At 43.8% G+C, this 26,538-nt stretch overlaps 1 protein-coding gene across 9 annotated transcripts in view; it reads right to left on the bottom strand.

The window, feature by feature from the left end:
• caprin2 (caprin family member 2) overlaps nucleotides 1-26,538 on the bottom strand; it is a 69,856-nt gene that overhangs the window by 37,697 nt on the left and 5,621 nt on the right. For 7 of the 9 annotated variants that reach the window (XR_011936463.1, XM_072484300.1, XM_072484298.1 and 4 more), the window contains exons 3-14: nucleotides 25,173-25,259; nucleotides 24,141-24,379; nucleotides 22,649-22,731; nucleotides 22,347-22,499; nucleotides 18,940-18,986; nucleotides 17,416-17,793; nucleotides 17,299-17,340; nucleotides 15,536-15,667; nucleotides 12,407-12,485; nucleotides 9,272-9,327; nucleotides 6,854-6,961; nucleotides 6,227-6,340 (exon numbers count right to left, since the gene is read on the bottom strand). Coding sequence is in view for 8 of the 9 variants with exons in the window: in XM_072484300.1 (XP_072340401.1) it covers nucleotides 6,227-6,340; nucleotides 6,854-6,961; nucleotides 9,272-9,327; nucleotides 12,407-12,485; nucleotides 15,536-15,667; nucleotides 17,299-17,340; nucleotides 17,416-17,793; nucleotides 18,940-18,986; nucleotides 22,347-22,499; nucleotides 22,649-22,731; nucleotides 24,141-24,379; nucleotides 25,173-25,259 (1,518 nt within the window). In the remaining variant the exon portion in view is untranslated. The remainder of the gene's footprint in view (nucleotides 1-6,226; nucleotides 6,341-6,853; nucleotides 6,962-9,271; nucleotides 9,328-12,406; nucleotides 12,486-15,535; nucleotides 15,668-17,298; nucleotides 17,341-17,415; nucleotides 17,794-18,939; nucleotides 18,987-22,346; nucleotides 22,500-22,648; nucleotides 22,732-24,140; nucleotides 24,380-25,172; nucleotides 25,260-26,538) is intronic. The other 2 variants (XM_072484303.1, XM_072484302.1) reach the window with 1 other exon arrangement.

Here is a 26,538-nt window from a genome sequence, read left to right as displayed (position 1 = left end):
AAGATAAAGAACTTCGGCAGAATATTCATTTTTACCACTTGGACCCTCCCCGCCAACGTTAAGTGCTGTATCCCATCTCTTAAGATCCTCCCTGGCCTCCTACAATAGCTTCGTTAAGTTCCACGGAATTTCCAGTGCAGGAGGCCATTCGGCCCATCGGGTCTGCACCAGCTCTTTGAAAGAGCACCCTACCCAAGCCCACACCTCCACCCCATCCCCATAACCCTACCCAACACGAAGGGCAATTTTGGACACCAAGGGCAATTTAGCATGGCCAATCCACCTAACCTGCACATCTTTGGACTGTGGGAGGAAACCGGAGCACCCGGAGGAAACCCACACACACAGGGAGAACGTGCAGACTCCGCACAAAGTGACCCAAGCTGGGAATCGAACCTGGGACCCTGGAGCTGTGATGCACTTGTGCTAACCACCATGCTGCCCACGGTATGGAGCCCCATCCATTCACTCACTACCTGAATCCCCAAGTACCTAAACCTATTCCTCGCTACCGTAAATGGTACCCCCTAAATTAGCCCGCGAGCCTGTACTCATGGCCAGATTTTGTTTTAAATCGGGATTGGTGAGGAACAAGTGGGTCGATAGAAGCCCTAAGTTGGCAACTCCTACTACTGGGAGGTAGGTGCCGGGACAGAGAGTCAAGGCTGCCAGGTGAACAGGTGCCTCCTGTTAGCCACCTGTGCTCCATGGAATCCCACTGCCATAACCAAACCCACTCAATGGCTGCAGTGCAAGTCAGCCAAGCAGAGGAAGACTGGCCACTGACTTCAGGATCGCCATCTGCGTACAATTCCACTAGAAGTCCAATATCTATGCAACCAAAACTTCTTTAGAAGCTGCAAGGGTCCCAGTGAATTAACAATCACTCCATACAAACACGTGACAACGGCCATCGTCAACAAGGGAGACTCCAACTGCTTTGCCATCACAAAAGCCCTCACCAACATCTTGGCATTCACCACTGAACTGGACTGGCTGGGGAGATAAGACGTCAAAAGGCTGGGAATTTTCAATGAGGAATTCACCGCCCAACTATCCACCATTAACAAGTGTGTGATGGGATACTCTCCTTTGGCGGCTGCAATCATCCAGACAACACTCAAAAGATCAACATTGACACCACGTCCACCATCTTAAATATTTATTTGTTTCACCACAGTAGCAGCAATATACACCATCTGCAAAGAGAAGTTTCCACAGGGCTCTTTCGGCCCATCAAGTCTACCCCGACAATAATCCCACTTTACCGCACTTGGTCCATAGCCTTGATTGTTCTGACATTTCAAGTGCTCATCCAAGTAAAAAAAAAAGGTTGAGGTTTTCCACCTCTAGAAGCACAGAAAATAGGAGGAGGCCATTCGGCCCTTCAAGCCTGCTCCGCCATTCATTATGATAATGGTTGATCATAAAGTTCAATACCCTGATCTTGCCTTCCCTCTCCCATATATCCCTTTAGCCCCAAGAGCCACGTCTTGTTGAATTCCTTCTTGAAATTACACCTCAACTACTCTGTGGTAGCAAATTCCACAGGTTCACCACGCTCTGGGTGAAGACATTTCTCCCCACCTCAGTCCTAAAAGGTTTATCCCTTATCCTCAAACTATGATCCGTAGTTCTGGTCTCCCCCACCATCAGGAACATCCTTTATGAATTTATTCTGTCTACTACCTTCCCAGACAGTGCATTCCAGACTTCTACCATCTCAAATCTCCTCCAAACCTCCTCACCTTAAAATATATCCCCTGGTTATTGAGCCTTCACTAAGTGGGAAATAGCTACTTTCTATCCACAGCCGAGTCCCCCCTCAGCCTTCTCTCCTCAAAACAACACAACCCAAGCCTATCCAGCCTTTCTTAGTAGCCCAAATGCTCCATTTGAGGAAACATCCTGGTGAATCTCCTTTGCACCCTCTCCCAGTGCAATCACACTCTTCTTACAGGGACGTGACCAGAACCGAACATAGTACTCCAGCTGTGGCCTAACCAATATTTTGTACAGCTCCAACATAACCCCAGTCATTTTTGGTCCAACTTGCCAAGTTACCCTGGAACCCATGTCCTTGTACCTTCAATCTCCCATATGGGACCAGCCAAAGACTGCTATATAAACTGCACTACACTCATCTACACACCCGATCACCTCCTCAAAAAAAAGTATAGAATTCATCAGGCGTGACCTCCCACTGACAAAGCCATAGCGTCCCATTCCTGATCAAACTTTGCCTCTCTCAAGTGGAGATTAATTCTCTCCTTCAGAATTTTCTCCAATACCACTGATGAGACTCACTGGTCAGTAATTCTGTGGTTTATCTCTACCGCCTTTCTTGAAAAGTGGAACCACATTAGCGGTCCTCCAATCCTCTGACACCTCCAGTGGCCAGAGAATTCAGAATTTGGGTCAGGACCCCCTGCAATTTTCTCCCATCCCTCCAATAGCAGCCATCCGTAATTGGGGATTTGCCCACTTTAAAAGCCTGCCAAAACCGCAATACCTCCTCATTCCCCGTGTCAAACTGTTAAAAGCACCTCACGGTCCCTCTCCCAGAATTCTGTACTTGCATCCTCCTTCTCCTTCTCCCGGGAGAAGCACTAGTTTTAGCATCCTCCCACTCCACACACATTGTCCCCTTGGGACCTACTCTTTTCCTGGTTATCTACTTCCCGGGATTCTCCCAAATACTACACAACAGTGCTTTTTCCTACCCCCTCTTTAAATTCACCCTCCCTGCTTTCTTTCTTATTCAGTCCTGAATATTCCTAGACATCCAGCGTTCTCTGGACTTGTTCCCTTTTGGGTGAAATGTAGGAACATGTTGGGTCTGTACTCTCCATATTCCCTTTTCAAATTTCCCCACATCCAGGTGTCCTCTTTTCTCTTCCCACAGGGGTGGGGAGCTGACCAGTTGGTGGAGGAGGCTTTGGGGGACCTTAAATGGTGAGATGCTCTGCATTTAACATTAACTGGAAGGGTACAGGTGGTAAAGATAAACATACTGCCAAAATTCCAGTTTGTTTTTCAGTCCCTCCAAGGCCTTCTCAGAAGGTAGATGCATTAATCTCGGAGTTTGAGTGGGCAGGGAGGGGGCCGAGGGTTTATTAGGGCTCAGTTGCAAAGGCAGAGGCAAGAAAGGGGACTGGCGCTCCCGAATTTGCTGCATTCCTATTGGGTAGCGAATGCGGAGGAAGAGATGATGGGGGAGGGAGGGGGCAGATTGGGTCAGGTTTGACAAGTCATCATGCGAGGGGACGGGCCCCGAGGGCCCTTGTGACAGACCCGCTGCCATTCGCTCGCAGGAACAACACTAGTAGTGCGGTGGAGTAGTCGTCCATAAAGAATTGGGAACCAGCTGATGGGGCAAGCAGAGCACATATCAGTGATGACTCCATTGTGAAAGAATCATAGGTTTGCACTAAGGAAGATGGATGGGGTGTACAGGAGGAGGGGCTAGTGCGGGGTCAGGAGGTTTATGGAGGGCACGTTTGCTGGGCTGGAGGAATTGCGGAAGAAGTTCGAGCTCCCATGAGGGAGAGTTCAGATACTGGGACTCGGAGTTGCCCTCATTCCCTCAGGAACTGGAATAAACGCCTTGGAGAAAAGTTTGCTCCCGGATTGTGGTGGTGGACAGATGGGTGGTTGGGAGAGCAGGGCATGACCTTCGTGAAAAGGATCAAGCAGAAGTGGGAGGAGGGAGACAGGATGGGGGCTTTGTGTAAAGTAATGTGCCGAGTGAACTCAACCTCTTTCTGTGCAAGGAGGAGTCTTATACAGTTTAAGGTGGTGTACAGGGTCCACAAGACTCGGGCCCAGATGAGTGGGAAACCATGCCTGTATGTTCTTTTTTTTGGGGGGGGGGGGGGGGGGGGGGTGAGAAAGGAAGAGAAAGAGAAAGAGAAAGAGAGAGAGAGAGAGAGAGAGAGAGAGAGAGAGAGAGAGAGAGAGAGAGAGAGAATGAGAATTGTCATATGGGGGGGGGGGGGGGGGGGGGGGAGAGAAATATATCAACTGTATACACTAAAGTTTGTTATGTTGAACATGTTTGGGATAAAATACCTTCTTTAAAAGATAGAATGAGCCCATGTCTTTGCCCAGTCTACAAGAGTATGCTGGAAGAGCAGGGTGCATCTAAAACCTAGCAGGTGAAGCTAGCTGTTTCACACCATTATCATGCAGCAGCAAGAGTGGTATTTTCCCGTCACAAGATGCTGGCATCAAGCCAAAAAAAAAAGAGATATCTCCTGCTGATCACACAGTGAGGAATGTGGTCCATGATTTTCAGCATTGGCATGACACCAGGTATTCAGGGCAAACATCCCAACAACTGGCAGATCATATCAAACAGCATTTCCTTCAGGTGTTCACAACAGAAGTACTGACTACAGCCAACCAGCCGGTGCTCGCCAAAAACAGATGCGATTCAACAACATTTGTTAACACAACACAATCCCGTGCTAAGATTTACACTGAAAACCAATTTTAAAGATCACCAGTCAAGCTCATTGTGGCATGCTAGAAGCCACGTATATTCACACACAGGGCCTGTCCTTAGCAGACAGGAAGAGGACGTCCATGATTTGTGCCTTTTTCCACCAAATTTGAACAAAGGCTTGGCAGTTCATCTTCCCTGTTGCATTCTCCATGGCAACACCTCTACCAAAGTTCTTGCTAAACAATCAGCAAACTCTCATCATGCAGAACAAATTGCTGTTCTCTTTACCTGGTGGAGCAGTCAGTTGTGACAGAAGGAATTTCTCTGTAAGTTACTCAATCCAGAAACATATGGTCAATGGTACCATAAAGGTGATGGGCAGCACGGTAGCACAGTGGTTAGCACATTTGCTTCACAGCTCCAGAGTCCCAGGTTCGATTCCCGGCTTGGGTTACTGGCTGCACATTTTCCCGGCTTGGATTACTGGCTGCACGTTCTCCCAGTGTCTGCGTGGGTTTCCTCCGGGTGCTCCGGTTTCCTCCCACAGTCCAAAGCTGTGGCCATGATAAATTGCCCTTAGTGTCCAAAAAAGGTTGGGTGGGGTTACTGGATTATGGGGCTACAGGGATAGGGTGGAGGTGTGGGCTTAAATGGGGTGCTCTTCCAAGGGCCGGTGCAGACTCGATGGGCCGAATGGCCTCCTTCTGCACTGTAAATTCTATGTAAATGGAGATGCTTCTCAGGAGAACATCTCTTCCAACAAAGGGTATAGACTTCATATAATGGTGAAGACATTGAAGACTAAAAATCAATTAGATTTGCAATTGGAGTGAGGGAATTGTAGTGAGGTGATCCAGCTTAATGGAGTTATCCATATGACATTCAGGGCCCACATGGCCGATGTGAAAGAAGCGACACCTGGTTGTTCCACTATCTCAAAAAAATAGCTTGTGGAAATACAATGGTGCCAACTGTTCTTTGTGCTCTATATTTATATATTTTCCTCACTAACCCTTGACAAATCCCATTAAAAACAACTAAGAGCCAACACAAAATTAGCAAGCACACCACGGTAGTGATATCATGATTGTGTTGTAATTCACTGACTGACCACTAGGAGTCTCACTAGTATATAAGTGAATGTTAAGAGTCAGGTGACCCCTCAGACTGGCTGGAGAAAGCTGGAGAGGTTGCACGTGCTTGATATTACTGTTGTTCATCTGTCGTTTTGTATATAGTTTACCCACAGTTAATGTTAATAAACTGTTTATATCTTTAGCTACAAGTGCTCTTGTAATATAAAATCAGGCCATCTGACAAGAACATTACAACCACAATTCTAACCTGTCAGTAGGGTGTAATATGCACAAGACACACAACTATATTCACTGTTCCCATTAAGGAGGCAGAAACCCATGTTCAAATCGCTCATAATAATGTTTATTTAGGCTTACATTAACACTGCAATGAAGTTACTGTGAAAAGCCCCTAGTCACCACACTCTAGGGCCTGTTCTGGTATCCTGGAGCTGTGAAGCAACAGTGCTAACCATTGCGCTACCAAAATTTCCATTTCCCCCCACCTTCCTTCCCCCCCCAACCTATATACTAGTCAGTGAATAAGAAACAAGCTTTCCCCAAATTATTTAGAGCTAGACGCTGGATTGTAATGTGCAGCATTTGCAGAATTTACTGAACACACAAGATTTGGCAGACAGAAAGACCTGGACTGTAGTGGAGACTTTGTACTTCAGGTAGTCAAACCACAAAAAGCACTCACCTGATTTGTCTCCAGGGATTTTTGTGTTAAAGATTCACTGATGGGTGTGCTCGCTTGGTACAACTGCGGTGGCGGAATGTATGCTTCATTTTCTGAATTGCGTGCGGCCGAATTCTAGGGATAGAGACAAGAGTCAAGCCTAGCCATTTTAAAATTACTCGTCTTCCTTCATTATCAGAAAGGACAAAGTCAAGCTGATGCCATGGGCTGATAGGTGACTCATGAAACTCAATGTGGAAAAAAGGGTGAGAGGTGATGCATTTTGTTAGGAAGAACATTTACAATACAAAATAAGAGGTATAATTCTTAGTGGGGTGCAGGAGCAGAGGTGCATAGATCATTGAAGGTGGCAGGATAGCTTAAGACAGCAGTTAATAAAACATACAGCTTAAGGTACCGTTAAATGGTTAATGCACAGAAGAGAAATGGATTTTCTCCAAATAGTACTGCTCAGAGCAGAGCACTTGGTACCGCTCGTCTATTAAAGTAGGTAGATCTCTATTTTGTTTGGGAATCCTTTAACAATTGGCTGAAAGATAATAAGAGCTGTCTAAAGGAGGGTAATCTGGTACTTAAACGGCTAGAAAACCTTTTCAGAATTCAGGGAAGTCAGTTATAATGTCTTACCTGTGGCGTTTGCCCGGAAAGATCAGATATGGACCCAGATAGCGAAGACTGATCATCTGAACCTGAACTAGCCCCGATATTGGAAAGGACATTCAATTCTGAAGCAGGCTGCAAAAGAGTAGAGCGGTTAGTCCTTGGAGGGAAAACAAACTGCACAAAATACAAGTTCTCCGCTTCCCAAATGATTCCCATTAAACATCCTTCCAACACCACTCTGGGCTAGTCCACATATTGACAGCTGTACACAGCCCAGACAAGTCAGCAAGAATCGGATGTTCGTTTGCTACACTCAGTTCAGCCACGTCAGCTTATGTTGCAAGTACGGTGGGCTCTGGTAGGTATGCATTCAAATGCATAGTGTTAAGAGAGTTTGTCAGTGGGAAAGCTATGTTGTCATTTCCTGCCGCAACTAGGAAAGGAGCAATGTCAAACACAACGTTCAAACAACTAGGCATTTTGATCAATTTTTATTTTAAAAATCAGAACTATTGTGGCTGGAGTCAGAACCAAGAAAGTAAAAAAAAAAAACACTTTATAATCCTCCAAATAAAAAGTGGCATATGCAAATCTACAAGGATTTTCAGAGAATCAAATCAAAAAATGTTTTCTCAAAAAGGTTATGGGAGTAATTAAATGGTGGGCAGCTCAAGGGTGAGTGCAGGGGTAATAAACTGGATTGATCTAATTTATCAGAATAATTTCAAAGACACTAGTCCAGGTAACAAAGATGTGACATTTATATCCAATTAGACAATTTGAAATGCAATGCTTTATTATGCCATTTATAATCAGTGCACTGAGTCAAATCAACTTAAGCTGTAACCAGAATCTTTTACAAATAGAGCCAGAATTGAGATGGTTTTTCCCACATTAAAAACACTCAGCTGTTTATAATGCGAAAACTGCTTTTCCATCTAACATTCTTGGGAGTGACATAGAAGGGAAGAAAAGCAATTAGCTATGGTCAGAAATTTATCAGTTGAACAGGGTGACAAGCTTCTGAAGAACCAGTTTTGGAAAAATTTAAAAGGACATTCGCCCTTCAGACTTCTTCCCCACCCCAAATATTCAGGAGACTACAGGTCAACAGATACCGGTCTAGCAGGGGTCTAGAGAGGCAAGAGATACATTGTCTTAACAAGGAGCTACTGTTACCAGGTCAAAGACTCCATTAAAAAAAAACACCTGCCAGGGGTATTTCTGAACATTTTTATTCTTTGAAACACTGCTTTAGAAGGCTGCAGAAAGAGACAGCAATGGCCAGCAGTGGCTAGCACTGCTGCCTCACAGCACCAGGTACCCGGGTTTGATTCTGACCTTCGGTGGCTGTCTCCATGTGTGAAGTTTGCATGTTCTCCCATGTCTGCGGGGTTTACTCCCACAATCCAAAGACTTGAAGGTTAGGTGGATTTGGCTCCTTCGGGTCCAAAGATGGGCAGGTTAACTGGGGTTGAGATAGGGCAGGAGGATGGGATGCTCTTTCAGAGGGTCAGTGCAGACTCAGTGGGCCGAATACCATCCCTCTGCACTGTAGGGGTTGTAAGATGATGCTCTCCCTAACCCCAGTGTTACATGCAGCAACTTTAGAAATGAAACATCAACAGAATAACCTTTTATAAGAGTCATCATGGACACAAAACTGGTCTGCAAGGACTTCTAGATCTACTGTGACCAGAATTCTACTGGATCAACAGTGTCGACATCCTTGAGTTTTATCCTTAAATATTCCCATACACTACCTTCTGTAGTAGGAGGGGGAGAGAGTATGGGGTTTCAAATATCTGATTTTCCCCCTCCCCCAGGAAAAAGTAATACTTCTAAACTACAACGTTAACCAGTTTTATAATAAATGTGTTCTATGAAAGAAGCCTGGTTAGAGTCTTTTTATGCTGGGAATAACAGCATCAAAAGAGATGGTCAGTTGTGGACAAGGTAGGCATTTAAACTTATGACCCGCGGGACGAGAATTGGCTGCACACTCCCATTATGGTCCAGAACAGCAGACAAGTCAACACGAGGCCCCAATAGCCGAACAGCACTACTCAAATCTCAGAATCCAGCCAGCCCATCAGTAAGAAATTTGTGCAATTTTGCACTCATTCAAATTAGATACCATTACAATAGCAGCTCCAAAATAAGTTTTTAATAAACATGGCACTGTGCACCAACTGTTTGCTTGCTAATTAGGCTGTACGAGAGCTCACTGACATTGAAATGCCCAAGTTTTAAAACAAACTACCTCCTTCCTGAACAAACTATTCAATTCCAATCACAATGCCCTCCAGCAGAAGCTTTCACTGGGCAGCAAACGGAAACTAGAATTCCAACTCCCAACGCGGAGTACAATAGCCATCAGCAGAGTTCCATCAGTCAAAGTCACCGAGCTGCCTTTCAACACTTAGCCAAGTTAGTTCTTACCTTGGGTGGGGATGGAATGATTTCAGCCTTATTTTGTTGCTTCTGTTGTTTTGGAACTGTCAAGAAAAAGCACATTAGACTGGTTGGCACAGTGGACTAGGATGAAACTGACCGATAATAATGGTAAGCCCTCTCTATGGTTATGAATGAGTCATGAGCAAGAGGTTACTTCGGCTTCTATAGAGACAAGGCAATCGTGAAATATGGGGAAGTAAGTGAATGACGTAGCAATGCCAAATTCTATCAGCATGACCCAGAGGCTGGAGTACATAATAGGCCGATCTCTGCTGCACTGACTGACATGTACAAAAGTCTGTAACTATGACGCTGGAGCACGCGGGTTCACCAGGCATCTTGGTCCATACCCGTCCATCTACTAACATTATTTAATGATTTTTCATCTCCCGAGCACCATATATTGGACCTGTGCAAGGCCATTTCCTAGAGTCTATGTTTGATAATAGTTAGAAAAACAGCGCATAGGTCTAGCAGCATCTGTGTAACAAGGAAACCCGACGATGGGAACTGCCAGCCCTTCAGAGTATTTTCAGCATTTTCTGTTTCTCATTTTCCAGCAACTGCTGTTATTTCAGTCCTGCCTCACAAGTGCTTCCTTTTGTTGTAAACTACTTTGGGGCAGAGGTAATTATTTATTTGGCAAATGCAAAAGTCCCCAAGCCAAGCTGTTTCCTCCAGCCCTTCTGTGTTGAGTGCGGATAGGCCTCCACTGAGTCTGTGGATTGGTCATTCTATGACGTGGTGCATAGTTTGCAGTCTCCCACAGGCACACATCAGGCTGACAATAATGCCCCACCTGGAGGTTGGCCAAGCAGAGGCCAGAAGGTTGAAACCAGGCACTTGTCGGTCATGTTCAATGATTTCCATTCATTTGCCAGGTGGAATTTGCATTGAAGTCCTGTGTGGGAAGGTTTTTCCAGACTGGCCTTCTTGATTGGATACCTTGGGTGAGCTCAATAGATCAGCATGAAGTGGCAGGTGTGGGGTGCATTGCAAACTCTTGCTATTGTTTTGTGGATCATTGCAGGTCGGCAGATATGTGGAGGAGTGATGTTTGCCAGGACCGGGAGCAGCATGGACTGTAGTATTGCAGAAATTATATGCATGATAGCATTCAGCTGGAAGCAGGGGTTGGGGGGACAAATGCCATTCAGTGTGTCCAATGCATCCACTGCATTGTTACGCACTTACTGGAGCTGATTAAGGCAACAGTTCAGCACGCTTCAAATTTTGAGCAGAGTGATTCGCAATCAGTACACATTTGAAGTTAAGATTTTTACCTTATAGGCAAATCGGTGATAGATTCGAGATGCAAGATGCATCAGTTCAGTGATCGGTTCAAGATGCTTCAGTAGGTCATGTTTGATGTCTGAAGAATGGAGATTAGCAAATGAACTCTATATGCACTCACTACAAAATAGCATGGTCATTAAATAGTGTACTTTTTCCTTCGGACAATCAAAAATAAATTGTTAAGCTTCAAAAGGCAATACAAAAGCCCCACTTAGTTAGCCCTATCATGGGACTAAGATGATCAACTAGTGTTTACTATGCAAAATAAAAGCAAAAGACTGCAGCTGCTGGAAATCTTGACACTAAAATAGAAAAATGCTGGGAAAACTCAGCAGGTCTGCTCAAACCAAACTCTTGCCCCCAACGGATGCAACATCAACTCGCTCTCCACAGATGCTTTGGGTGTGTGAGCGAGAGCGCGAGATCAAAGAATGCTAAAGCATGCAGCCCAAGTTGATAGAAGATAAGATGGAGGATTAAATACAGGAGAGACCAGTCAGGGGAATGTAGAGATGTGGCAGGGGTTGAATAGGTTCGTGACAGGGAGGGATTAAGCCATGGAAATTCAAACAAGACTTTAATTGAGGTACTGGGGTGACTAGAAGCAAAGTGTCAGAAGGGAGCACAAATATCTTTTAAAAAGTCCTTGAAAGGCCATTTCACATACTGGATAAATATGGAGCTACATTTCTTTTTTTTTTTTAAATGACAACCATCGGATTGGTGAAGGGCCATGCGGTTGCATTGGGGCGCCACAACATTCAGGAAACTTAATAGACGATATATAAAAGTACAAAACAACATCCCACAGTTCCACCCCAGTCCAAAAGTTCTACCTCATCACATAGGAATCAGCAGCCCGCAGCAGCTGAAGATCAGAGCAATTCTCTCTCGTTTACCTCCTCACTAGTTGTACTGGAAAGCAGCAAGTCACTGCTATTTAATGGGGCTGGGAGGGGTTTAAAAAATAAATATCATCAAGGGCAGCACGGTGGTGCAGCGGTTAGTATTGCTGCCTCACGGCGCCGAGGTCGCAGGTTCAATCCCAGCTTTTGGTCACTGTGGACATTCTCCCTGCGTTTGCGTGGGTTTCGCCCCCATAACCCAAAAAAAATGTGCAGGGTAGGTGGATTGATCACGTTAAATTGTCCCTTAATTGGAAAAAATTAATTGGGTACGCCACACTTAATTTTTTAAAATTAAATCAGAAGCTTGGTCTATCTGACCAAAGGACAAAAAGCCAGATCCACATTTTATGTTTCAACAGCAATTAAATCCTTTGTTTCAGTGTCTTATTGGACTCAAAACATTTAACTCTCCACAGATGGTAGCTGAGATTTTCTTGCACTTCAGTCATTTTGTTTTTATTAAAATCCATTCACAAGCCTAAAAAACTGTAGCAGCATTTAACTCTCATCTCCCTACATTCATTCATAAAATCTTAGAAATATGCTATTCCAATGGGATGCATGTGGATATTGGATAGCGTGCCAGGAGAGCAGCAGGTCCTTACCAATACTCAAACATAAGCTTTCTGCTTTCCTCCTTCCCCAAAACTCTTGGAACACACACTTCCAAGTGAACAATTTCTTGATGGCAGATGTCACATGGCAACAGTGTTAACTCACATTAAAAAAGTTAATAAACTCCTTGCTCTGACTCATCAAAACCCAACTTCAGATATCCAAGCACAAACAAATGAGCGTAGCTTTAGATTAAAACGGATGCATGCCTGTTATCTTACACTGCACAGATTGAAGCCTTTTAACTGGAGGTCCTCTCCCGAAGCTTAGCTTAGGAAGGGGAGGGAGAAAAGAGTCATACCTGCAGCACTGAGCAAGATTGCAGCCTTTTGTGATCCAATAGCACTTTGTGAAGTGGTGTCAGAATCCAACATAGAATCCTAGGATTTTAATTTTAACAAACAAGTGTTCAAAACAGTTTCAGAAAGTTACCAGAGCTCACAGTATTAAAAAAAGTCCCTCACTTGACTAGGAAACCCACTTTTGTGCGACCAAAGTATTTTAGACAACCTCAGACTTTGGTCACCTAACTTCAAATGATTTACAGCTAAGTGGATGCCAGGGGATTAGATAGGTGTGAATATAAATGTTAACTAAAGATTCAAATGATTGGAGCAGTATGCCATTCAAATTTTGTTTAATGGAAAAATAAAGCACCCATCAATTCATAGCAGACTAGAGAGCGGAACAGAAATAGCTGGTAAAAAATAATGACTTGTTTCTGGTCACTTGGTCTCTATCTAAACATGATGTGGAGATGCCGGCGTTGGACTGGGGTGAGCACAGTACGAAGTCTTACAACACCAGGTTAAAGTCCAACAGAATCGCCGAGTAGAAACTTATAGCCAAGTTCCGCACCCATGAGTGCGGCCTCAACCGGGACCTGGGATTCATGTCGCATTACATTCATCCCCCACCATCTGGCCTGCGAAATCCTACCAACTGATACAATTCACACCTCTTTAACCTGGGATCTCTGGATCTGTAGGATTTAATCACCTGCTAATGGTCGCATTCCAAGCATTGTTTGGCATCATTGAATTTGTCTATATATATATATATATATATATGTTTCTGGAACATACCTCTTCATTCACCCGAGGAAGGAGCAGCGCTCCGAAAGCTAGTGACATCGAAACAAACCTGTTGGACTTTAACCTGGTGTTGTAAGACTTCGTACTCTATCTAAACAGTGGTTATTAACAGAAAGCGACATTCAGCACATGTCTGTACTGAGCTTTAGTAAGGTGTTGAAATCAAACAGCTCTTATTCCCCATGAACATAGTCCTTATAGTTGCATCCAGAATTCAACAGTACCCCAGTTGAGATCTGGATCTAACCACTTTTTGTAAAGACTCAGCGTGACTATTCCAATTTGTTCAAGGAACACAAACATCCCTGGCCAAGGCCATCATTTATTGCCCATCGTGATGGCAGCCATCTTGAACCGTTGCAGGTCATGTGGCGTACGTACTCTGCGGTTCAATACAAAAGTCACTTCTGCCTCTATTATAAATTATTTTATTAAAACAGCCGTCTTCTCAGCCGGTCTTGCCAAGTTCAAAAGATTTATACACAGATCTCTTGCCTGTACATTTCAAATTTTACTATTTTTTATTATTTTTTAAGTCTCTTCTCATTCTACTTGCCAACATGCACTTGCACAGCTCACCCACGATCTCTGCAAGTCTACTACTCTCATTGCGTCATCTGCAAACCTTGAAAGTATACCAAGTACCCAAATCCAGGGTCCCAAGTGTGGGGAAAACACACTGCACACAGCACCACTCCACATTCTGTCCCTTCAATTCTTTCCATACTGCCACTAGTTCTCAGAATCCCATGGGCTTTAGTTTCACTAACAAGTATATTTTACCATTTCAAATGCCTCCACCTTGTTGCTACAGAGAGTAACTGTGTGTTGTGATAAGTGAAGACATTTAAGATGTATTCATAGCATCACAGAATTTACAGGCCATTCAGCCCATCAAGTCTGAACCAGCCCTTGCAAAGAGCACCCTATAATTTAGTGCAGGAGGCCATTCAGCCCATCAAGTCTGCACCGGCCCTTGCAAAGAGCACCCTATTTAAGACCACACCTCAATCCTAACCCAGTAACCTCACCCAACTTGTTGTTTTGGACACCAAGTTCAATTTAGCATGGCCAATCCATGCAACCTGCACATCTTTGGATCGTGGAAGGAAACGGGAGAACCCGGAGGAAACCCATGCAGACACGGGGAGAACGTGCAGACTCCACAGTCAGTGACCGAAGCCGGGAATTGAACCTGGGACCCTGGAGCAGTGAAGCAATGGTGCTAACCACTGTGCTACCATGCCGGATTAGTATTTGCAGATTTTGCACTAAGGATTAAAAGCCCGAGTTAGTGTGAGAATGCTGCAGTCAGGCTTGAAAGAAATCCTAGTTTGAAAGGTTGGGAGACAGGGGTGCAATCAAACCATTATATAAAGCTTGGGTTTTTGGCATGTTGTTTTGATTAAGGGGATTCCCTGTGGAGTTAATTAGATTCAGCTTGGCAAGATAAAGTCATTGTTGTGAACCGAATGAAGCAGTGACCAGAAGTGAAGCAGTTTTGCTCTCACTGTAGTTCCGTTAAAAGAGATGAACAGTCTTTAAAGCAGTGCAGGTCTGTCCGAGAACAAGGGGAGCTGAAACAGCTTTGAAAGAAATATATCCAGAGTTTCTGCATGGTTCTGAAAGGACTCTGTCTCTGTAACGCAAGTAAGTATTCTTGTGTAAGTGGGAATAGATGCATTAGCTTATTTCGCCATCCAACTCGGTCTGTAGCATTGTAGGTAGGATGCAGATGAGGATCAATCAGCCATGATCGAATGGCGCAGCAGACTCGATGGGCCGAATGCCTAATTCTATCTTATATCTTATGGATAGCAGTTGTATCCACTATTTTTTTTTTTTTTTTATAATGTAAATTTAGAGTACCTAATTCATTTTTTCCAATTAAGGGGCAATTTAGTGTGGCCAATCCACCGACCCTGCACATCTTTTGGATTGTGGGGGCAAAACCCATGCAAACACGGAGAATGTACAAACTCCACACAGACAGTGACCCAGAGCCAGGATCGAACCGGAGACCTCAGCGCCGTGAGGCTACAGTGCTAACCACTGCACCACCGTGCTGCCCGCATCCACTATTTTGATTAGTATTGTTTCAGGGGTAATTGCAATTTTCTTGTGTGTTTGTAATCACTCCTGGAGGGAGGTATCCTTGCCTCAGTCTTACAAAATTAAAATAAAATATTGGGGTTTTTGTCCAGTATCCTAGCCACATGTTGGGGTCTTGTCTGGGACCGTAATAGGTGAAGGAAAAATTCAACGAGATGATTTTATTAGGACACTGGAAAAATAATTTACGATGTGCAACAAAAAGAAATAACAATTCTACGTGCCTGAATGAAATGACATGTCCCTTGTATCTGGGACATCAGGTCTTGAAGCTTCTGCCTCCTGAGTTCTGGATCGTTTGGCAGCGACGAGGTGGAGCAGAATTCTGCAGTAACCTGTTGCACCACCTTTGACACCTAACAAGAATTTAACCAGTTAACAAGATCAGTTCGGTATTAAAATTCATACCAAGACAGCTGCTTAATGCAAGCATAACATCCAATTATTGCAGCAAATGCTAGCTACAATTAACTTTTTGCTACAATTAACATCCAGTACTGCTAGGACAATGACAAACATTGCACTGTAAACTACTTTGAAAATGCAGGTGCATGACAATTCTTGCACCACGTTTGAAGAAGAAGCAGTTGCTATTGCACTGCCAGTGATTCATGGTGCTCACTGTTGCAACAAATAAAAGGTACCTATTTGCTAAACAGGATCCGAAGAAATGCAAGTGCTTTAGATCATCCCTCAAGTCCCAGTTGGTCAACCAGATTGTTGGCTCGTTTAACGTGGGCAATTTCTTTTGCACTGAAATGATTGGGTGTTATTGTAGATTTGCCAAAAAAAAAAAAAGAGGAAAGGAAAAAAAAAAAAAAATCCAGCTAGGAGGTGGTTGCAAGCTTTTCTTTGGCATAAGTCACCAATTCCAGTGAGAAATATAACCTGGATCCACAACCAACAGTGCAAAATATTCTGCTCAAGGCAAAGGGCAGAAAATAAAAGGAACACCAAATAAGAAGCAAGGTGAACTTTCCCCAAGGAGAGTTCAGCGCACAGGTCGTCCAGTACCTTGTGTCATCATGGTTCCCGTGACTTCTAAACAAACGCCCCTCCCCAGGCACCAAAATAAAACAATCATAGATTATCGTAGAATTTACAGTGCAGAAGGAGGCCATTTGGCCCATCGAGTCTGCACCGGCTCTTGGAAAGAGCACCCTACCCAAGGTCAACACCGCCACCCTATCCCCATAACCCAGTAACCCCACCCAACACTAAGGGCAATTTTGGACACTAAGGGCAATTTATCATGGCCAATCCACCTGACCCGCACATCTTTGGACTGTGGGAGGAAACCGGAGCACCCGGAGGAAACCCACGCACACACGGGGAGGATGTGCAGACTCTGCACAGACAGTGACCCAAGCCAGAATCGAACCTGGGACCCTGGAGCTGTGAAGCAATTGTGCTATCCACAAGGCTACCGTGCTGCCCCAAATCTTTTGCAATTCGATGGGAATCTAGAGCCAGTGCTGACAGGAGCCTAATGTGAAAACAAGACACCGGAAAAATAAAAGGGCACAGGAGTCCGTTTCAGCTAAGCGCAGTACACGCCTGTACTCCAATACATCACCCACACTACCAGTCAGGGGAAGAGCCATTTTAAACAATTGGGCCAGAGCACACTAGCTAGTTTAACACTAGGGCACATTTCCTTCCCTTACCCACAGTCCAAAGGTAGGGACTCATTAGAGGAAAAAAAATGGTAGAATTAAGTAACAGTAAATAAGTTTTTTTTGCTAACGTAGAGTTGGTTAGAAAGCATATATTAGGGAGCAAACAGAGATTGAAATCTACTTGATTGGCTATCAGCTCATCCCACAAATCAAGTCCATGGACGGCAAATTTAGAAGAGCAGAAATTCCTTCTGCTGTATGTGCAAAGCTTCACCCCACCATTAGTTGCCAACACCAAGTTAAAACGATGGCGTGACATTCACCACCTGTACAGTCGGTGCTTCAAAGCAAAATCAGATTTTACCCACTTGCTTTGCTTCGGTTTCCTGTTTCGACGCACGATCCCGTTTCTAGAGAAGAAAAGAGGATAATTAGTCATAACATGCAAGCGTTTCCTGGCCAGCAACAGCCCGTCACCTTCTCACCTCTTTGGGCTCGGGCAGAATTCTCTTTGGTTCAGCAGATTCTTTTGGTACCGATCCAGATTCCCACCTTTTTGTCTCCGCCACATCAACGCATTGTGCATCCCACTTTTTGGGCTGCTGCTCCTCCAGCTTCCTGTTGACGTACTCTGCACCCCATTTTTTGGGGGATTCCTTGTCCTGTTTTTTATCAATATACTCGTTATCCCACTTTTTAGGAGGAGGGGTCTCTTCCTGCTGCTTTCTACTGATATAATCGGCATCCCATTTTTTGGGAACGTCCTCTTGCTTCCTGCCGACATACTCGGCTTCCCAGTTCCTTGGTTTCTCTGGCTGTTTTACAGCGTAGTCATTTTTGTTCAGGTATTGCCTGTTCAAAAACTGGGGGAGGGGGGGTGGAAACAAGTTGATTAGATTAATTCCACTTACTGCTTTGCACAAAGCATCCAGAGAAACACTCACTAATTCTCCATGCTTACTATTATCCTCCAATTAGCACCCGAACACACAGTCCAGAGCAAAAAGGTTAACAGTGCTCAAGAGATTGTTGTTGAGGCAAACTCTGATCAAAAAGCAAAGGAGGTCAGTCCAGCAGTACAAATTAGTCCTGATTGAGCCAAGCCAAAAAGAAAGAGCCTCAAATCAAAAGAAAGGCCAGGTAGACAGTAATAAGAAATTAATAATTTCAAAGTGTGGTCATCAATTCCTTCATCTGGTTCAAATCAGTTTTGCATCAGTTAAGCTACTTTTATACAGTCCTCACTGCCAAAGCAACCGAATCTCATAGAAGATAAATTCTCTTACATTACAAAGTAATCAGGCTTTAAAATGTTTCAAATTTGTCCAGCTAATTCACAATTAGTTCCAAGATTTCTTGAGCATGAACAAGACTCACTTGAAACCATTCTTAAATGGTCACTCAGCACACTGGGGATGTCTGGAGGCAACATTGCCCCGGCTCCCGGGGCAATCTTCATAAGGCAAGATGGCGAACAAACCTTAGGTGGAAATTTCCAGTCTCTGGGTCGGCAGTGACTGGAAAATGCCACCATGGTGAATGTCAGCTGGTGGCCCAGTGATAATCTCAAACCCACCACTTTCTTGAGACATCCAAATGCCAGTGTAGACGGCATAATCTAGGCAGACTGGAGTGGCATTATTAATGGGCTGTCTCTCAGACATCATCTACTTTCAGGTAATGTGAAAAAAAAGGCCCATGGAATTTCACAGGTTCGACCAACATCAATTCAGCAAAACATCAAAATTAAACCTGGTTATTTATTTAATTGTTCTTTGTGGAGTCTTGCCATGTACAAATTGGATGCTGCATTTGCTACTTTGAAACAGTAACTGTAATTCAGAGCCTGTTTTGCTTCCCCAGCCTATGACTGATATGAAGTGATCTAGGAAAATACACAGCCCAACTAAACACAGCACAAAGTTACCATGAACTGGTTCACACAACATTTTCAATAAAAAAAGGATGCCTTCCTCGACAGATGTATGAGCAGAATTAAAAGGTTGTACCTCTCTCGGCTGCATTTCGGTCGTGCACAGAAAATGCCTGTCAGATTCTGCAATAAACGCAAAGCAGAAAGTTAAAAGCAAACCCATGCAAATAAGCAACTGCATGCTGATTTTAACCAGTCTATCAGTTTTTTACTAATCTGCAAGAGGTATCAACTAGAGAGCGAGAAGTATATTCCATTTTCATAAAGGTGAAAAGGCACAAAGGAACTCGCTGAAGGCTGCACCCGATAGGTGCATTGCCCTCCCCTCTTTTGAACCCGATTCAAGTGAGATCGTGAAGACCAAGCAGGCTCCCCTTCCATATTAAAAGGTAAGCGAATGTGGTCAACAGGCATGGGTCCCGAAGATCGGCCAGTTGGCAGAAGTGGGCCCTGGAAAAAAGTTTTTTAAAACACTGCTTTGGTCAATGACCATGCAAGAGGTTGTATTTTCCCATTTTCATAAAAATGAAGGTGGCACAAAGGAACTGGTTAGATTAATGAGTAGTTGATGTGCTCATGACATTTCTCTTGGTTTCAGAGCAGTGAAAATTAGGTCAGTCCGCTGTTCCACATTTTGGTCAGACACCACACTGGCTTTCCAGAGAGAAGGCAGCTAGCAATGGAGTAGGAAGATTCCACAATAGTTCCCACAGTCCTTTTCCTCAATAGTTTCCAAAGTCCTCTTGGTCTCCATTCTTGAAGATGCTGGTGATGATGGCATCCCGGAGGTCGGCAGGAGTTTCTTCCCTGCCCCAGATGGAGATGACAGATGATCGCTTCTCAAAGTTTGAAAGTCTCTGCAGGAATTCTGTCCACTGCTGCACCTTATCCATTCTTCACATATTCAATGGTGGCTTCAACTTCATCCATACTTGGTGGGTGTTCTGATGGAGAGTTGGGGAATTTCCTCAAAAAACATCCTCATCTAGGGTTATATCACAGTTTAGGAGTTCTTTGAAGCGTTCTCTCCACCAAATGTCAATGCTTTTGGTCTCTCAAGAGGATTATCCTTACTCTGCATAGATTTGAGGCCCAGGGTGTTGGGTCCATACATTATTTTGGTGGCACTGAAGAAGCCCAGGGTGAGTTGCAGCTTCTTGGCCTTCACAGTCCACCGTTGCTTTCCCTAAATCTTCTTTGTACCTCCACCCCTATGAATCCCCCACCCCACCCCCACCCCCAATAAAGGGGCAATTTAGCGTGGCCAATCCACCTACCCTTGGGTTGTGGAGGCAAGATCCATGCAGACACTGGGAGAATGGGCAAACTTCACAAGGACAGTGATCCGGGGCCGGAATCGAACCCGGGTCCTCGGCGCAGCGAGGCAGCAGCGCTAACCACTGCGCCACCATGCCGCCCCAGCTCATTGATGAGCTCGTCTCTTTGCCTTGCTGATTTGGTTATGTCATTTTGCCAGGTGTAGAGAGCTTTCCTCTTCTTTGTCAGGTCATTCTCTCATTAAATCTTGGTGCTTCTTGGTCTTGTAACCAATGGTTTCTTCACAACGGAGGTGATGCCCATCTTCAGATGGTCCCCAGTTTTCCTCCACTCCCATTAGAATGGACATTTTGGAGAAGACTTTGTTGGAAGCTCTCTAGAATCTGTGGCTCTTTCTTCTGAGCTGTTTCTTAAATCACTTTGGTGAGGAGGCATCCTTTTGGTCTCTGGATCGGACGATGACCAAGTCGAACATGTGCCAGTGCTTTGATTGGGAAGAATAGTATGTGCAGCGTGACGATACTGTAATACCAAGACACACCATGTTTAACCCAAAAGAATTAATTATACCAGTTTTCACCCACTCACCAACAGTGGATGTTAGGAGGTGGGCTGAAAGACTAAGTTAATTACAGATTCCGAGGGCAGCATGGTGGCTGCCTCACGGTGCTGAGGACCCGGGTTTAATCCCGGCCCTGGGTCACTGTCCAAGTGGAGATTACACATTCTCCCGGTGTCTCCGTGGGTCTCACCCTCACAACACAAAGATGTGCAGGGTAAGTGCATTGGCCACACTAAATTGCCCCTTTTGGAAAAGAAAAAAAATTTGGGTACTTATATTTACATATATTTTTTAAAACTACAAAAAAACAACCTACAGATTCAGGTCTTTATGCAAGGTACTGGGCAAGAATACACTGCTGCTCCAGAGTGGAGCAGTCACACTCCTTAGGAGAAGGCCTTCTGTTTTGATCGATGGGGAGTGACCGATGAATGGAGCAGGTATGTGGATCCAGAGTGGGAGTGTGAAAGTTAATAGAATGTAGTTGGCAACAGTGTAATCAGGAGGATAGACTGTTCTCTGCAGCCAGGAGCATGTGCAATCGCCACAAAAGTGGAGTGTTTTGAATATAAACAAAACATTCACCAACCAATCACATTTGTGTTCATATGATGTCAACTTGGATTTCCCTGCGGGCAGCACGGTGGCACAGTGGTTAGCACTGCTGCCTCACGGCACCAAGGTCCCAGGTTCGATCCCAGCTCTGGGTCACTGTCCGTGTAGAGTTTGTGCAAACTCCCAGTGTTTGCGTGGGTTTCGCCCCCACAACCCAAAAATGTGCAGCGTAGGTGGATTGGCCACACTAAATTTCCCCTTAATTGAAAAAAATGAATTGGGTACTGGAAATTCATATGAACACAAAAAAAAAAAAAAAAAGAAAATTGGATTTGCCTCCAAACATGGCTGCTCCATGTTTATTGGGAGTAGCAAAAGTTTGAATAGTCAGTGTGGGCCATTTAGCCTATCGTGTCTTGTACAAGCATCGTGACTTAGTACCATTCCCCTACCATTTACCCCATACCCCTCCAATGCCCTCTTGAATGCATCAATTGAAGCTGTCGGCACCAGGCAGAGTTTTCCGGATCTGAACCGCTTTGATCGGCGAAAAGGTTTTTTTTCTCACATCACATTAACACAAAGATGGCCAGGTAGCAGGTCTCTCCCCCATAACCCAAAGATGCGCAGGGTAGGGCAGGTGGATTGGACACAGGAAAAAACAACTAGTTGGGTATTCAGCATCGTTGAATGTGTGCGTGCATGTGGGTGGGGGGCAACGAAGTGAGCAAGGACAAGCAGTAGCAGGTTTCGATAACCAACTCATGGTTAATGGGTCAGGGGAACACAAGTATACAGTTGACACAGCACTACTTAAACCATCATAGCGTCCTCACATATCCCTGGGCTGAGAAACATCCACACCTTCAGACCATCTCAGCTAAACACTTGACTAAACAAAAACAAAAAAATGTATTAATCCTCAAAACACATCTACCAAAGTCACAGGAGCTCCCAATTAATTCAACCGAGTTGCAACTACTGAAGCAGAGAGGACAGGCCAGATCTTCTACTGGGTCTGGCAAACATCTAATTTTTCCACGTGAAAACTGGTGAAATGTTGCCATGTTATTTTGGCATACCCTTACCAGAATCCTTTCCTGACACGGCCTTGGAAGTTACTTGCACTTCTTTGATTTTATCTTCAGCATCATCATCCAGCAACCCATTGTGAGGGACTGGAATACTATCAAAGTAGGCACAATTCAATAATTTGCTTATTGCCTCCTTCAGGTGCTTATCTAGCAGAAAAAAAAAGGTTGGAAGTCAAGACAGTCACTATTCTGCATCACCACAAGTTCTCAATCAGGAAATTTTGAATAAGTATATCTGACAACTCATTAGTACGTACAAAGGCCCACATTCACCAAGGAAAAAAAATTGAACTTACAGGTGCTACCAACCACTATTTTATCAGCTCCTTCTAATAGCTCCCACATTTGATTTGATACCAATTCTATTTGATCTTCAAGGCTGAAAAGACAGAACACTCAAGGTCATTCCTTTTCACTCCTAGTGGTGTGGTTACTGCAAAAAGGTTTTACATTTTGTGGTAATGTTATTAAAAACCCGGTGTTTAAATACAGATAGACAGTATGTTTGCTAAACTGCGATTAAAAGGACATAAAAAGGAGAGGTCATCATGGATTTTAACCATTTACTTGTTTACAGAGAGATGGCTAATGGAATATGGTTTTGTTGTTGAGGATCCCTGGGTTTAGATATTTATGAAGGAATGGTGTTTAGTCCTAGTTAAGTAGGTCATGGGACATCTATGGGGATTGTAGAATGCCTTTTAATTAGAGGAATCAGGTCTGTCTTTAGTTTCACAGTCTGCCATGGAATTTAGTCTGACAAGACAATGATTTTCAACTTGTTCCTGAAAAAGGGTCCCTCTCCAAAGGTTTGCTCAGAGAAGCAAGTAACCCTGATTGTTCAAGTGGCATTTGAACTATATTGGGTTGCTCAATTGGAATATATAGAACAGTACAGGCACTTCGGCCCATGATGATGTGCCGACCACTTATCCTAATCCAAGATCAACCAGAGTCCTCAGTGGGAGGCTTCATGTAAACACATCAACACCTCTGTAAATGGTGTATCCTAAATATGTGCAAATGTTAACAGATACGGGGTTGAAAACAGTTGAGACATTGTGAAACCGCATCAAAAACTCTTCTTGCACTAATTGCAAGAAAACAAAGCTATAAGCAAACAACAGACATAGCTCATTAGCAATATTTAAGTGCTGGCTTTGAATGTTGAAATCTTGTGCTGAATGCATCGTTGGCTCCAAGATCCTCAATTGGTGGCAATTTCAACCTCTTCAGCAACTAAGACATCTCACGTGATACCGTGTAACACGATCACTGTCCAAACTGTCAGCTTAAAAGAAAAATCTCTTCCAAAGTCTTTTTCCCACAAAAATGGCTGTTTTCCAGTCAGTCAGAGACTCATATCGACTCTAAATCTATTCCAATCCACTGCTGTTGCCTTCCTACATCCAAGATACTCCTATGGAGTATTAAAATGCAACAAAAATACCAAGATGCTCAAGTATCTCTTCCAGCCACTCCATCTGTTGTTCTTGTTGTATAAGTTTATGGAAGCACCACTTGAAGCAGTAATCAGCAATATTTAGCCATCCATATTTAAAAAGCAGAATTACTCACTAAATATTACTGATGTCCGTTTTACCCAGCACTAGTCAAAAGCCTGGAACTCCCTACCCAAAAGCATTGAGACAGCACTTCACCACAAGGACAGCACTTTCTCAAGAGGCAAGCAACAAATGCCAGCGGTGGCCATTAAACCAAAGGGGGGGGGGGGGAGAGAAATGCTACACAAGTGAAGTGAACAGTCACATGTTAAGGATTACTTACGCCATTCTTTCATTTCTTTCAGGGCAAACAAGTTTGCAGAAGTCCTTGAGGAGGCTGATTTCCTTCCGAGAAATAATAAATGCACCATTAATGCCGTCTCGGAAGTCATTCTGAACGTGCTCCTGTTTAAAGTTCTCCAGTACATATTTAATATGCAATACTGTACGAAGACGGCGTTTCTCCATTTCCGTCCTCAGAAGTTGCTCACGTCGTAGCGTCTTCTTTTGTGCTTTTAGCAGCTGTTCAAAATAAATTACTGCAATTGAGTTTACACCAAGGTGTATGCCCATTTTGATGATTAGACTGAGTAGCCAACTATGCAAGATCAGAAAGGGCGTCGATGAAGAAGGGCCTAGGTTGAAAATAGTTTGCACCTATTCACAAATCTCAGTTTGAAGCAGCACAGCAAATGCTTTTGTTCAGGAATTTGGGGGAAGGCAAGAGTTCATGGTCTTTGAACAGCATTACTCAAGATGTGGGTGCTCATTCGGGACAAATCAAGAGCTACGTGAAAGCCACTTGGCAAGATATCGCCTGGTGACGCCACTGGAATGAGAATATTGGGGACAAATCAAGAGCCACTTGGGCAAGATATCGCCTGATGGTGCCACTGGAATGAGAATATTGGGTTGACATTTGATAAACATTGGAGAAGCCCAAATTGAAATGTCCATCGCAGTGGTGTCAAATCAGCCTCTGCAAATACTGGTAGAAATTTCCACTGCCAGCAGATTGCACAAAAAAAACATTACCTCAATAATCACAGCTGTAATTTTAAACCCTTATATTAAAAGATTGCACGAGTCCAACTTGCCAACTGGAATTGGTGTCATTAAAAACACAAGACATCACATCTGCCAGTTATTTAGTGCTGGTTTAGCAAATTGAAAGTATAACTGCTGCAGCCACTGTAATTTCACATCTTGACATGTCCAACAATGAGTGACAGCAGATAGCACAATCCAACACTTTCCAACTCCAATGCTCATTAACCAACCCTCAAACCATGAGCAGCAAATAAGAATATCTTACCTCTTGGTTTAGTGCAACAAAGGTTTTCTGCAGCTCCTTGGCAAATTCCAGATTATGAATTACTTCTTCATATTTATCTACAGCATCCTGCGAAAGACAGCATTTTGTGCGTTATGGTCTTGGCTCAGGCATTAATAAACCAAAGACTACAAAACGCTTGACTGAGTATCCCTCCCTCAAGGAATTAGCAAGAAGAGAGTGTCGGAGTAGTTCTGAACTGTCCAAAATAGATGTTTTTAAAAAGTAAAACACTAATCCTCAAATAGTTGAGTTTTCTCAAATCTTAATTGAGTGAGTTTGAGCAAGATCCCTGGCTTCCCCATCAGAGAGTACAATATGTTTTGCTACAGAATCTACATTTTTATTATTCATGTGGGCATCACTGGATGGGCCAGCATTTATTGCCCATTCCAGAGGGCGTTTAAGAGTCAACTGCATTGCTGTGGATCTGGAGTCACAAATAGGCCAGGCAAGGACGGCAGATTTTCTTTCATAAAAAGGACATTAGTGAACCAGAAATCGATATTAATTTCATGATCATCAGACTGTTTTTTTTTTAAATTCCAGATTTTAAAAAAAAGATAGAGAATTTAAATTTCACCATCTGCTATGGCAGGATTTGAACCCAGGTCCCCAGAGTATTACCCCTGGGTCTCTGGTGTAATGGTCCAGCAACAATGCCACTATGCCAATGCCACCCTTAACATGCTCACCTTAAGTAACAGTACTTCCAAGCTCAAATCTTTGTTTGGATGTATGGATAAGTGAGGAAGGACAAAATCCCTGGTCCCTTACTCTGCAAATTCTGTTCGCAACTGCCATTTTCTCATAACAAAGTCGCTCATTTTCATGAGCTCACAAAACATACCAAAATAAACAGCAGCAATGCAATTCATCTGGGAGGAGCTGCTTGACTTTTCCTCTTCCCCTCCCCCTGTCTATTGCACAACAGAGGAAAAGAAACAGTCGTGCATTGTAGGAAGAGGATTTCTGTTAAGATGGACACCCACATTCTTGGGCCATGTCACCTTTACTGATTCTCCAGCTCAGACTCGAGCTTTACACAACTGGCCAGAATAGGCGCAAGAGGAATAAGGAGTCAGAAGAGGCTTAACAAATGCAGCAATAACTCATTAAATGCACTGCAATTTTTGGGTTGTTTACAGCACCATTTAACCATGTACTTTGTCACTTTTTGACACAGTTGTGGTTATGCTTCATTCCTGCACACTTGCATGCCAGCCTATTTTCAATGATAATGGTTCAGTTCTGTTACTTCATTTGGCTTCTGCTAATATTGGTGAACAATTGGACCTAGATTTAATGATGGGCTAACCTTTACAGTGACCCTCAGTCAAGCGATGAA

The sequence above is a fragment of the Scyliorhinus torazame genome, chromosome 19 (assembly GCF_047496885.1).
Source record: "Scyliorhinus torazame isolate Kashiwa2021f chromosome 19, sScyTor2.1, whole genome shotgun sequence".
Classification (NCBI taxonomy): Eukaryota; Metazoa; Chordata; class Chondrichthyes; order Carcharhiniformes; family Scyliorhinidae; genus Scyliorhinus; species Scyliorhinus torazame.
Note: the sequence above shows the minus strand (reverse complement) of the source record. Positions and strands in the feature narration are given on the sequence as shown.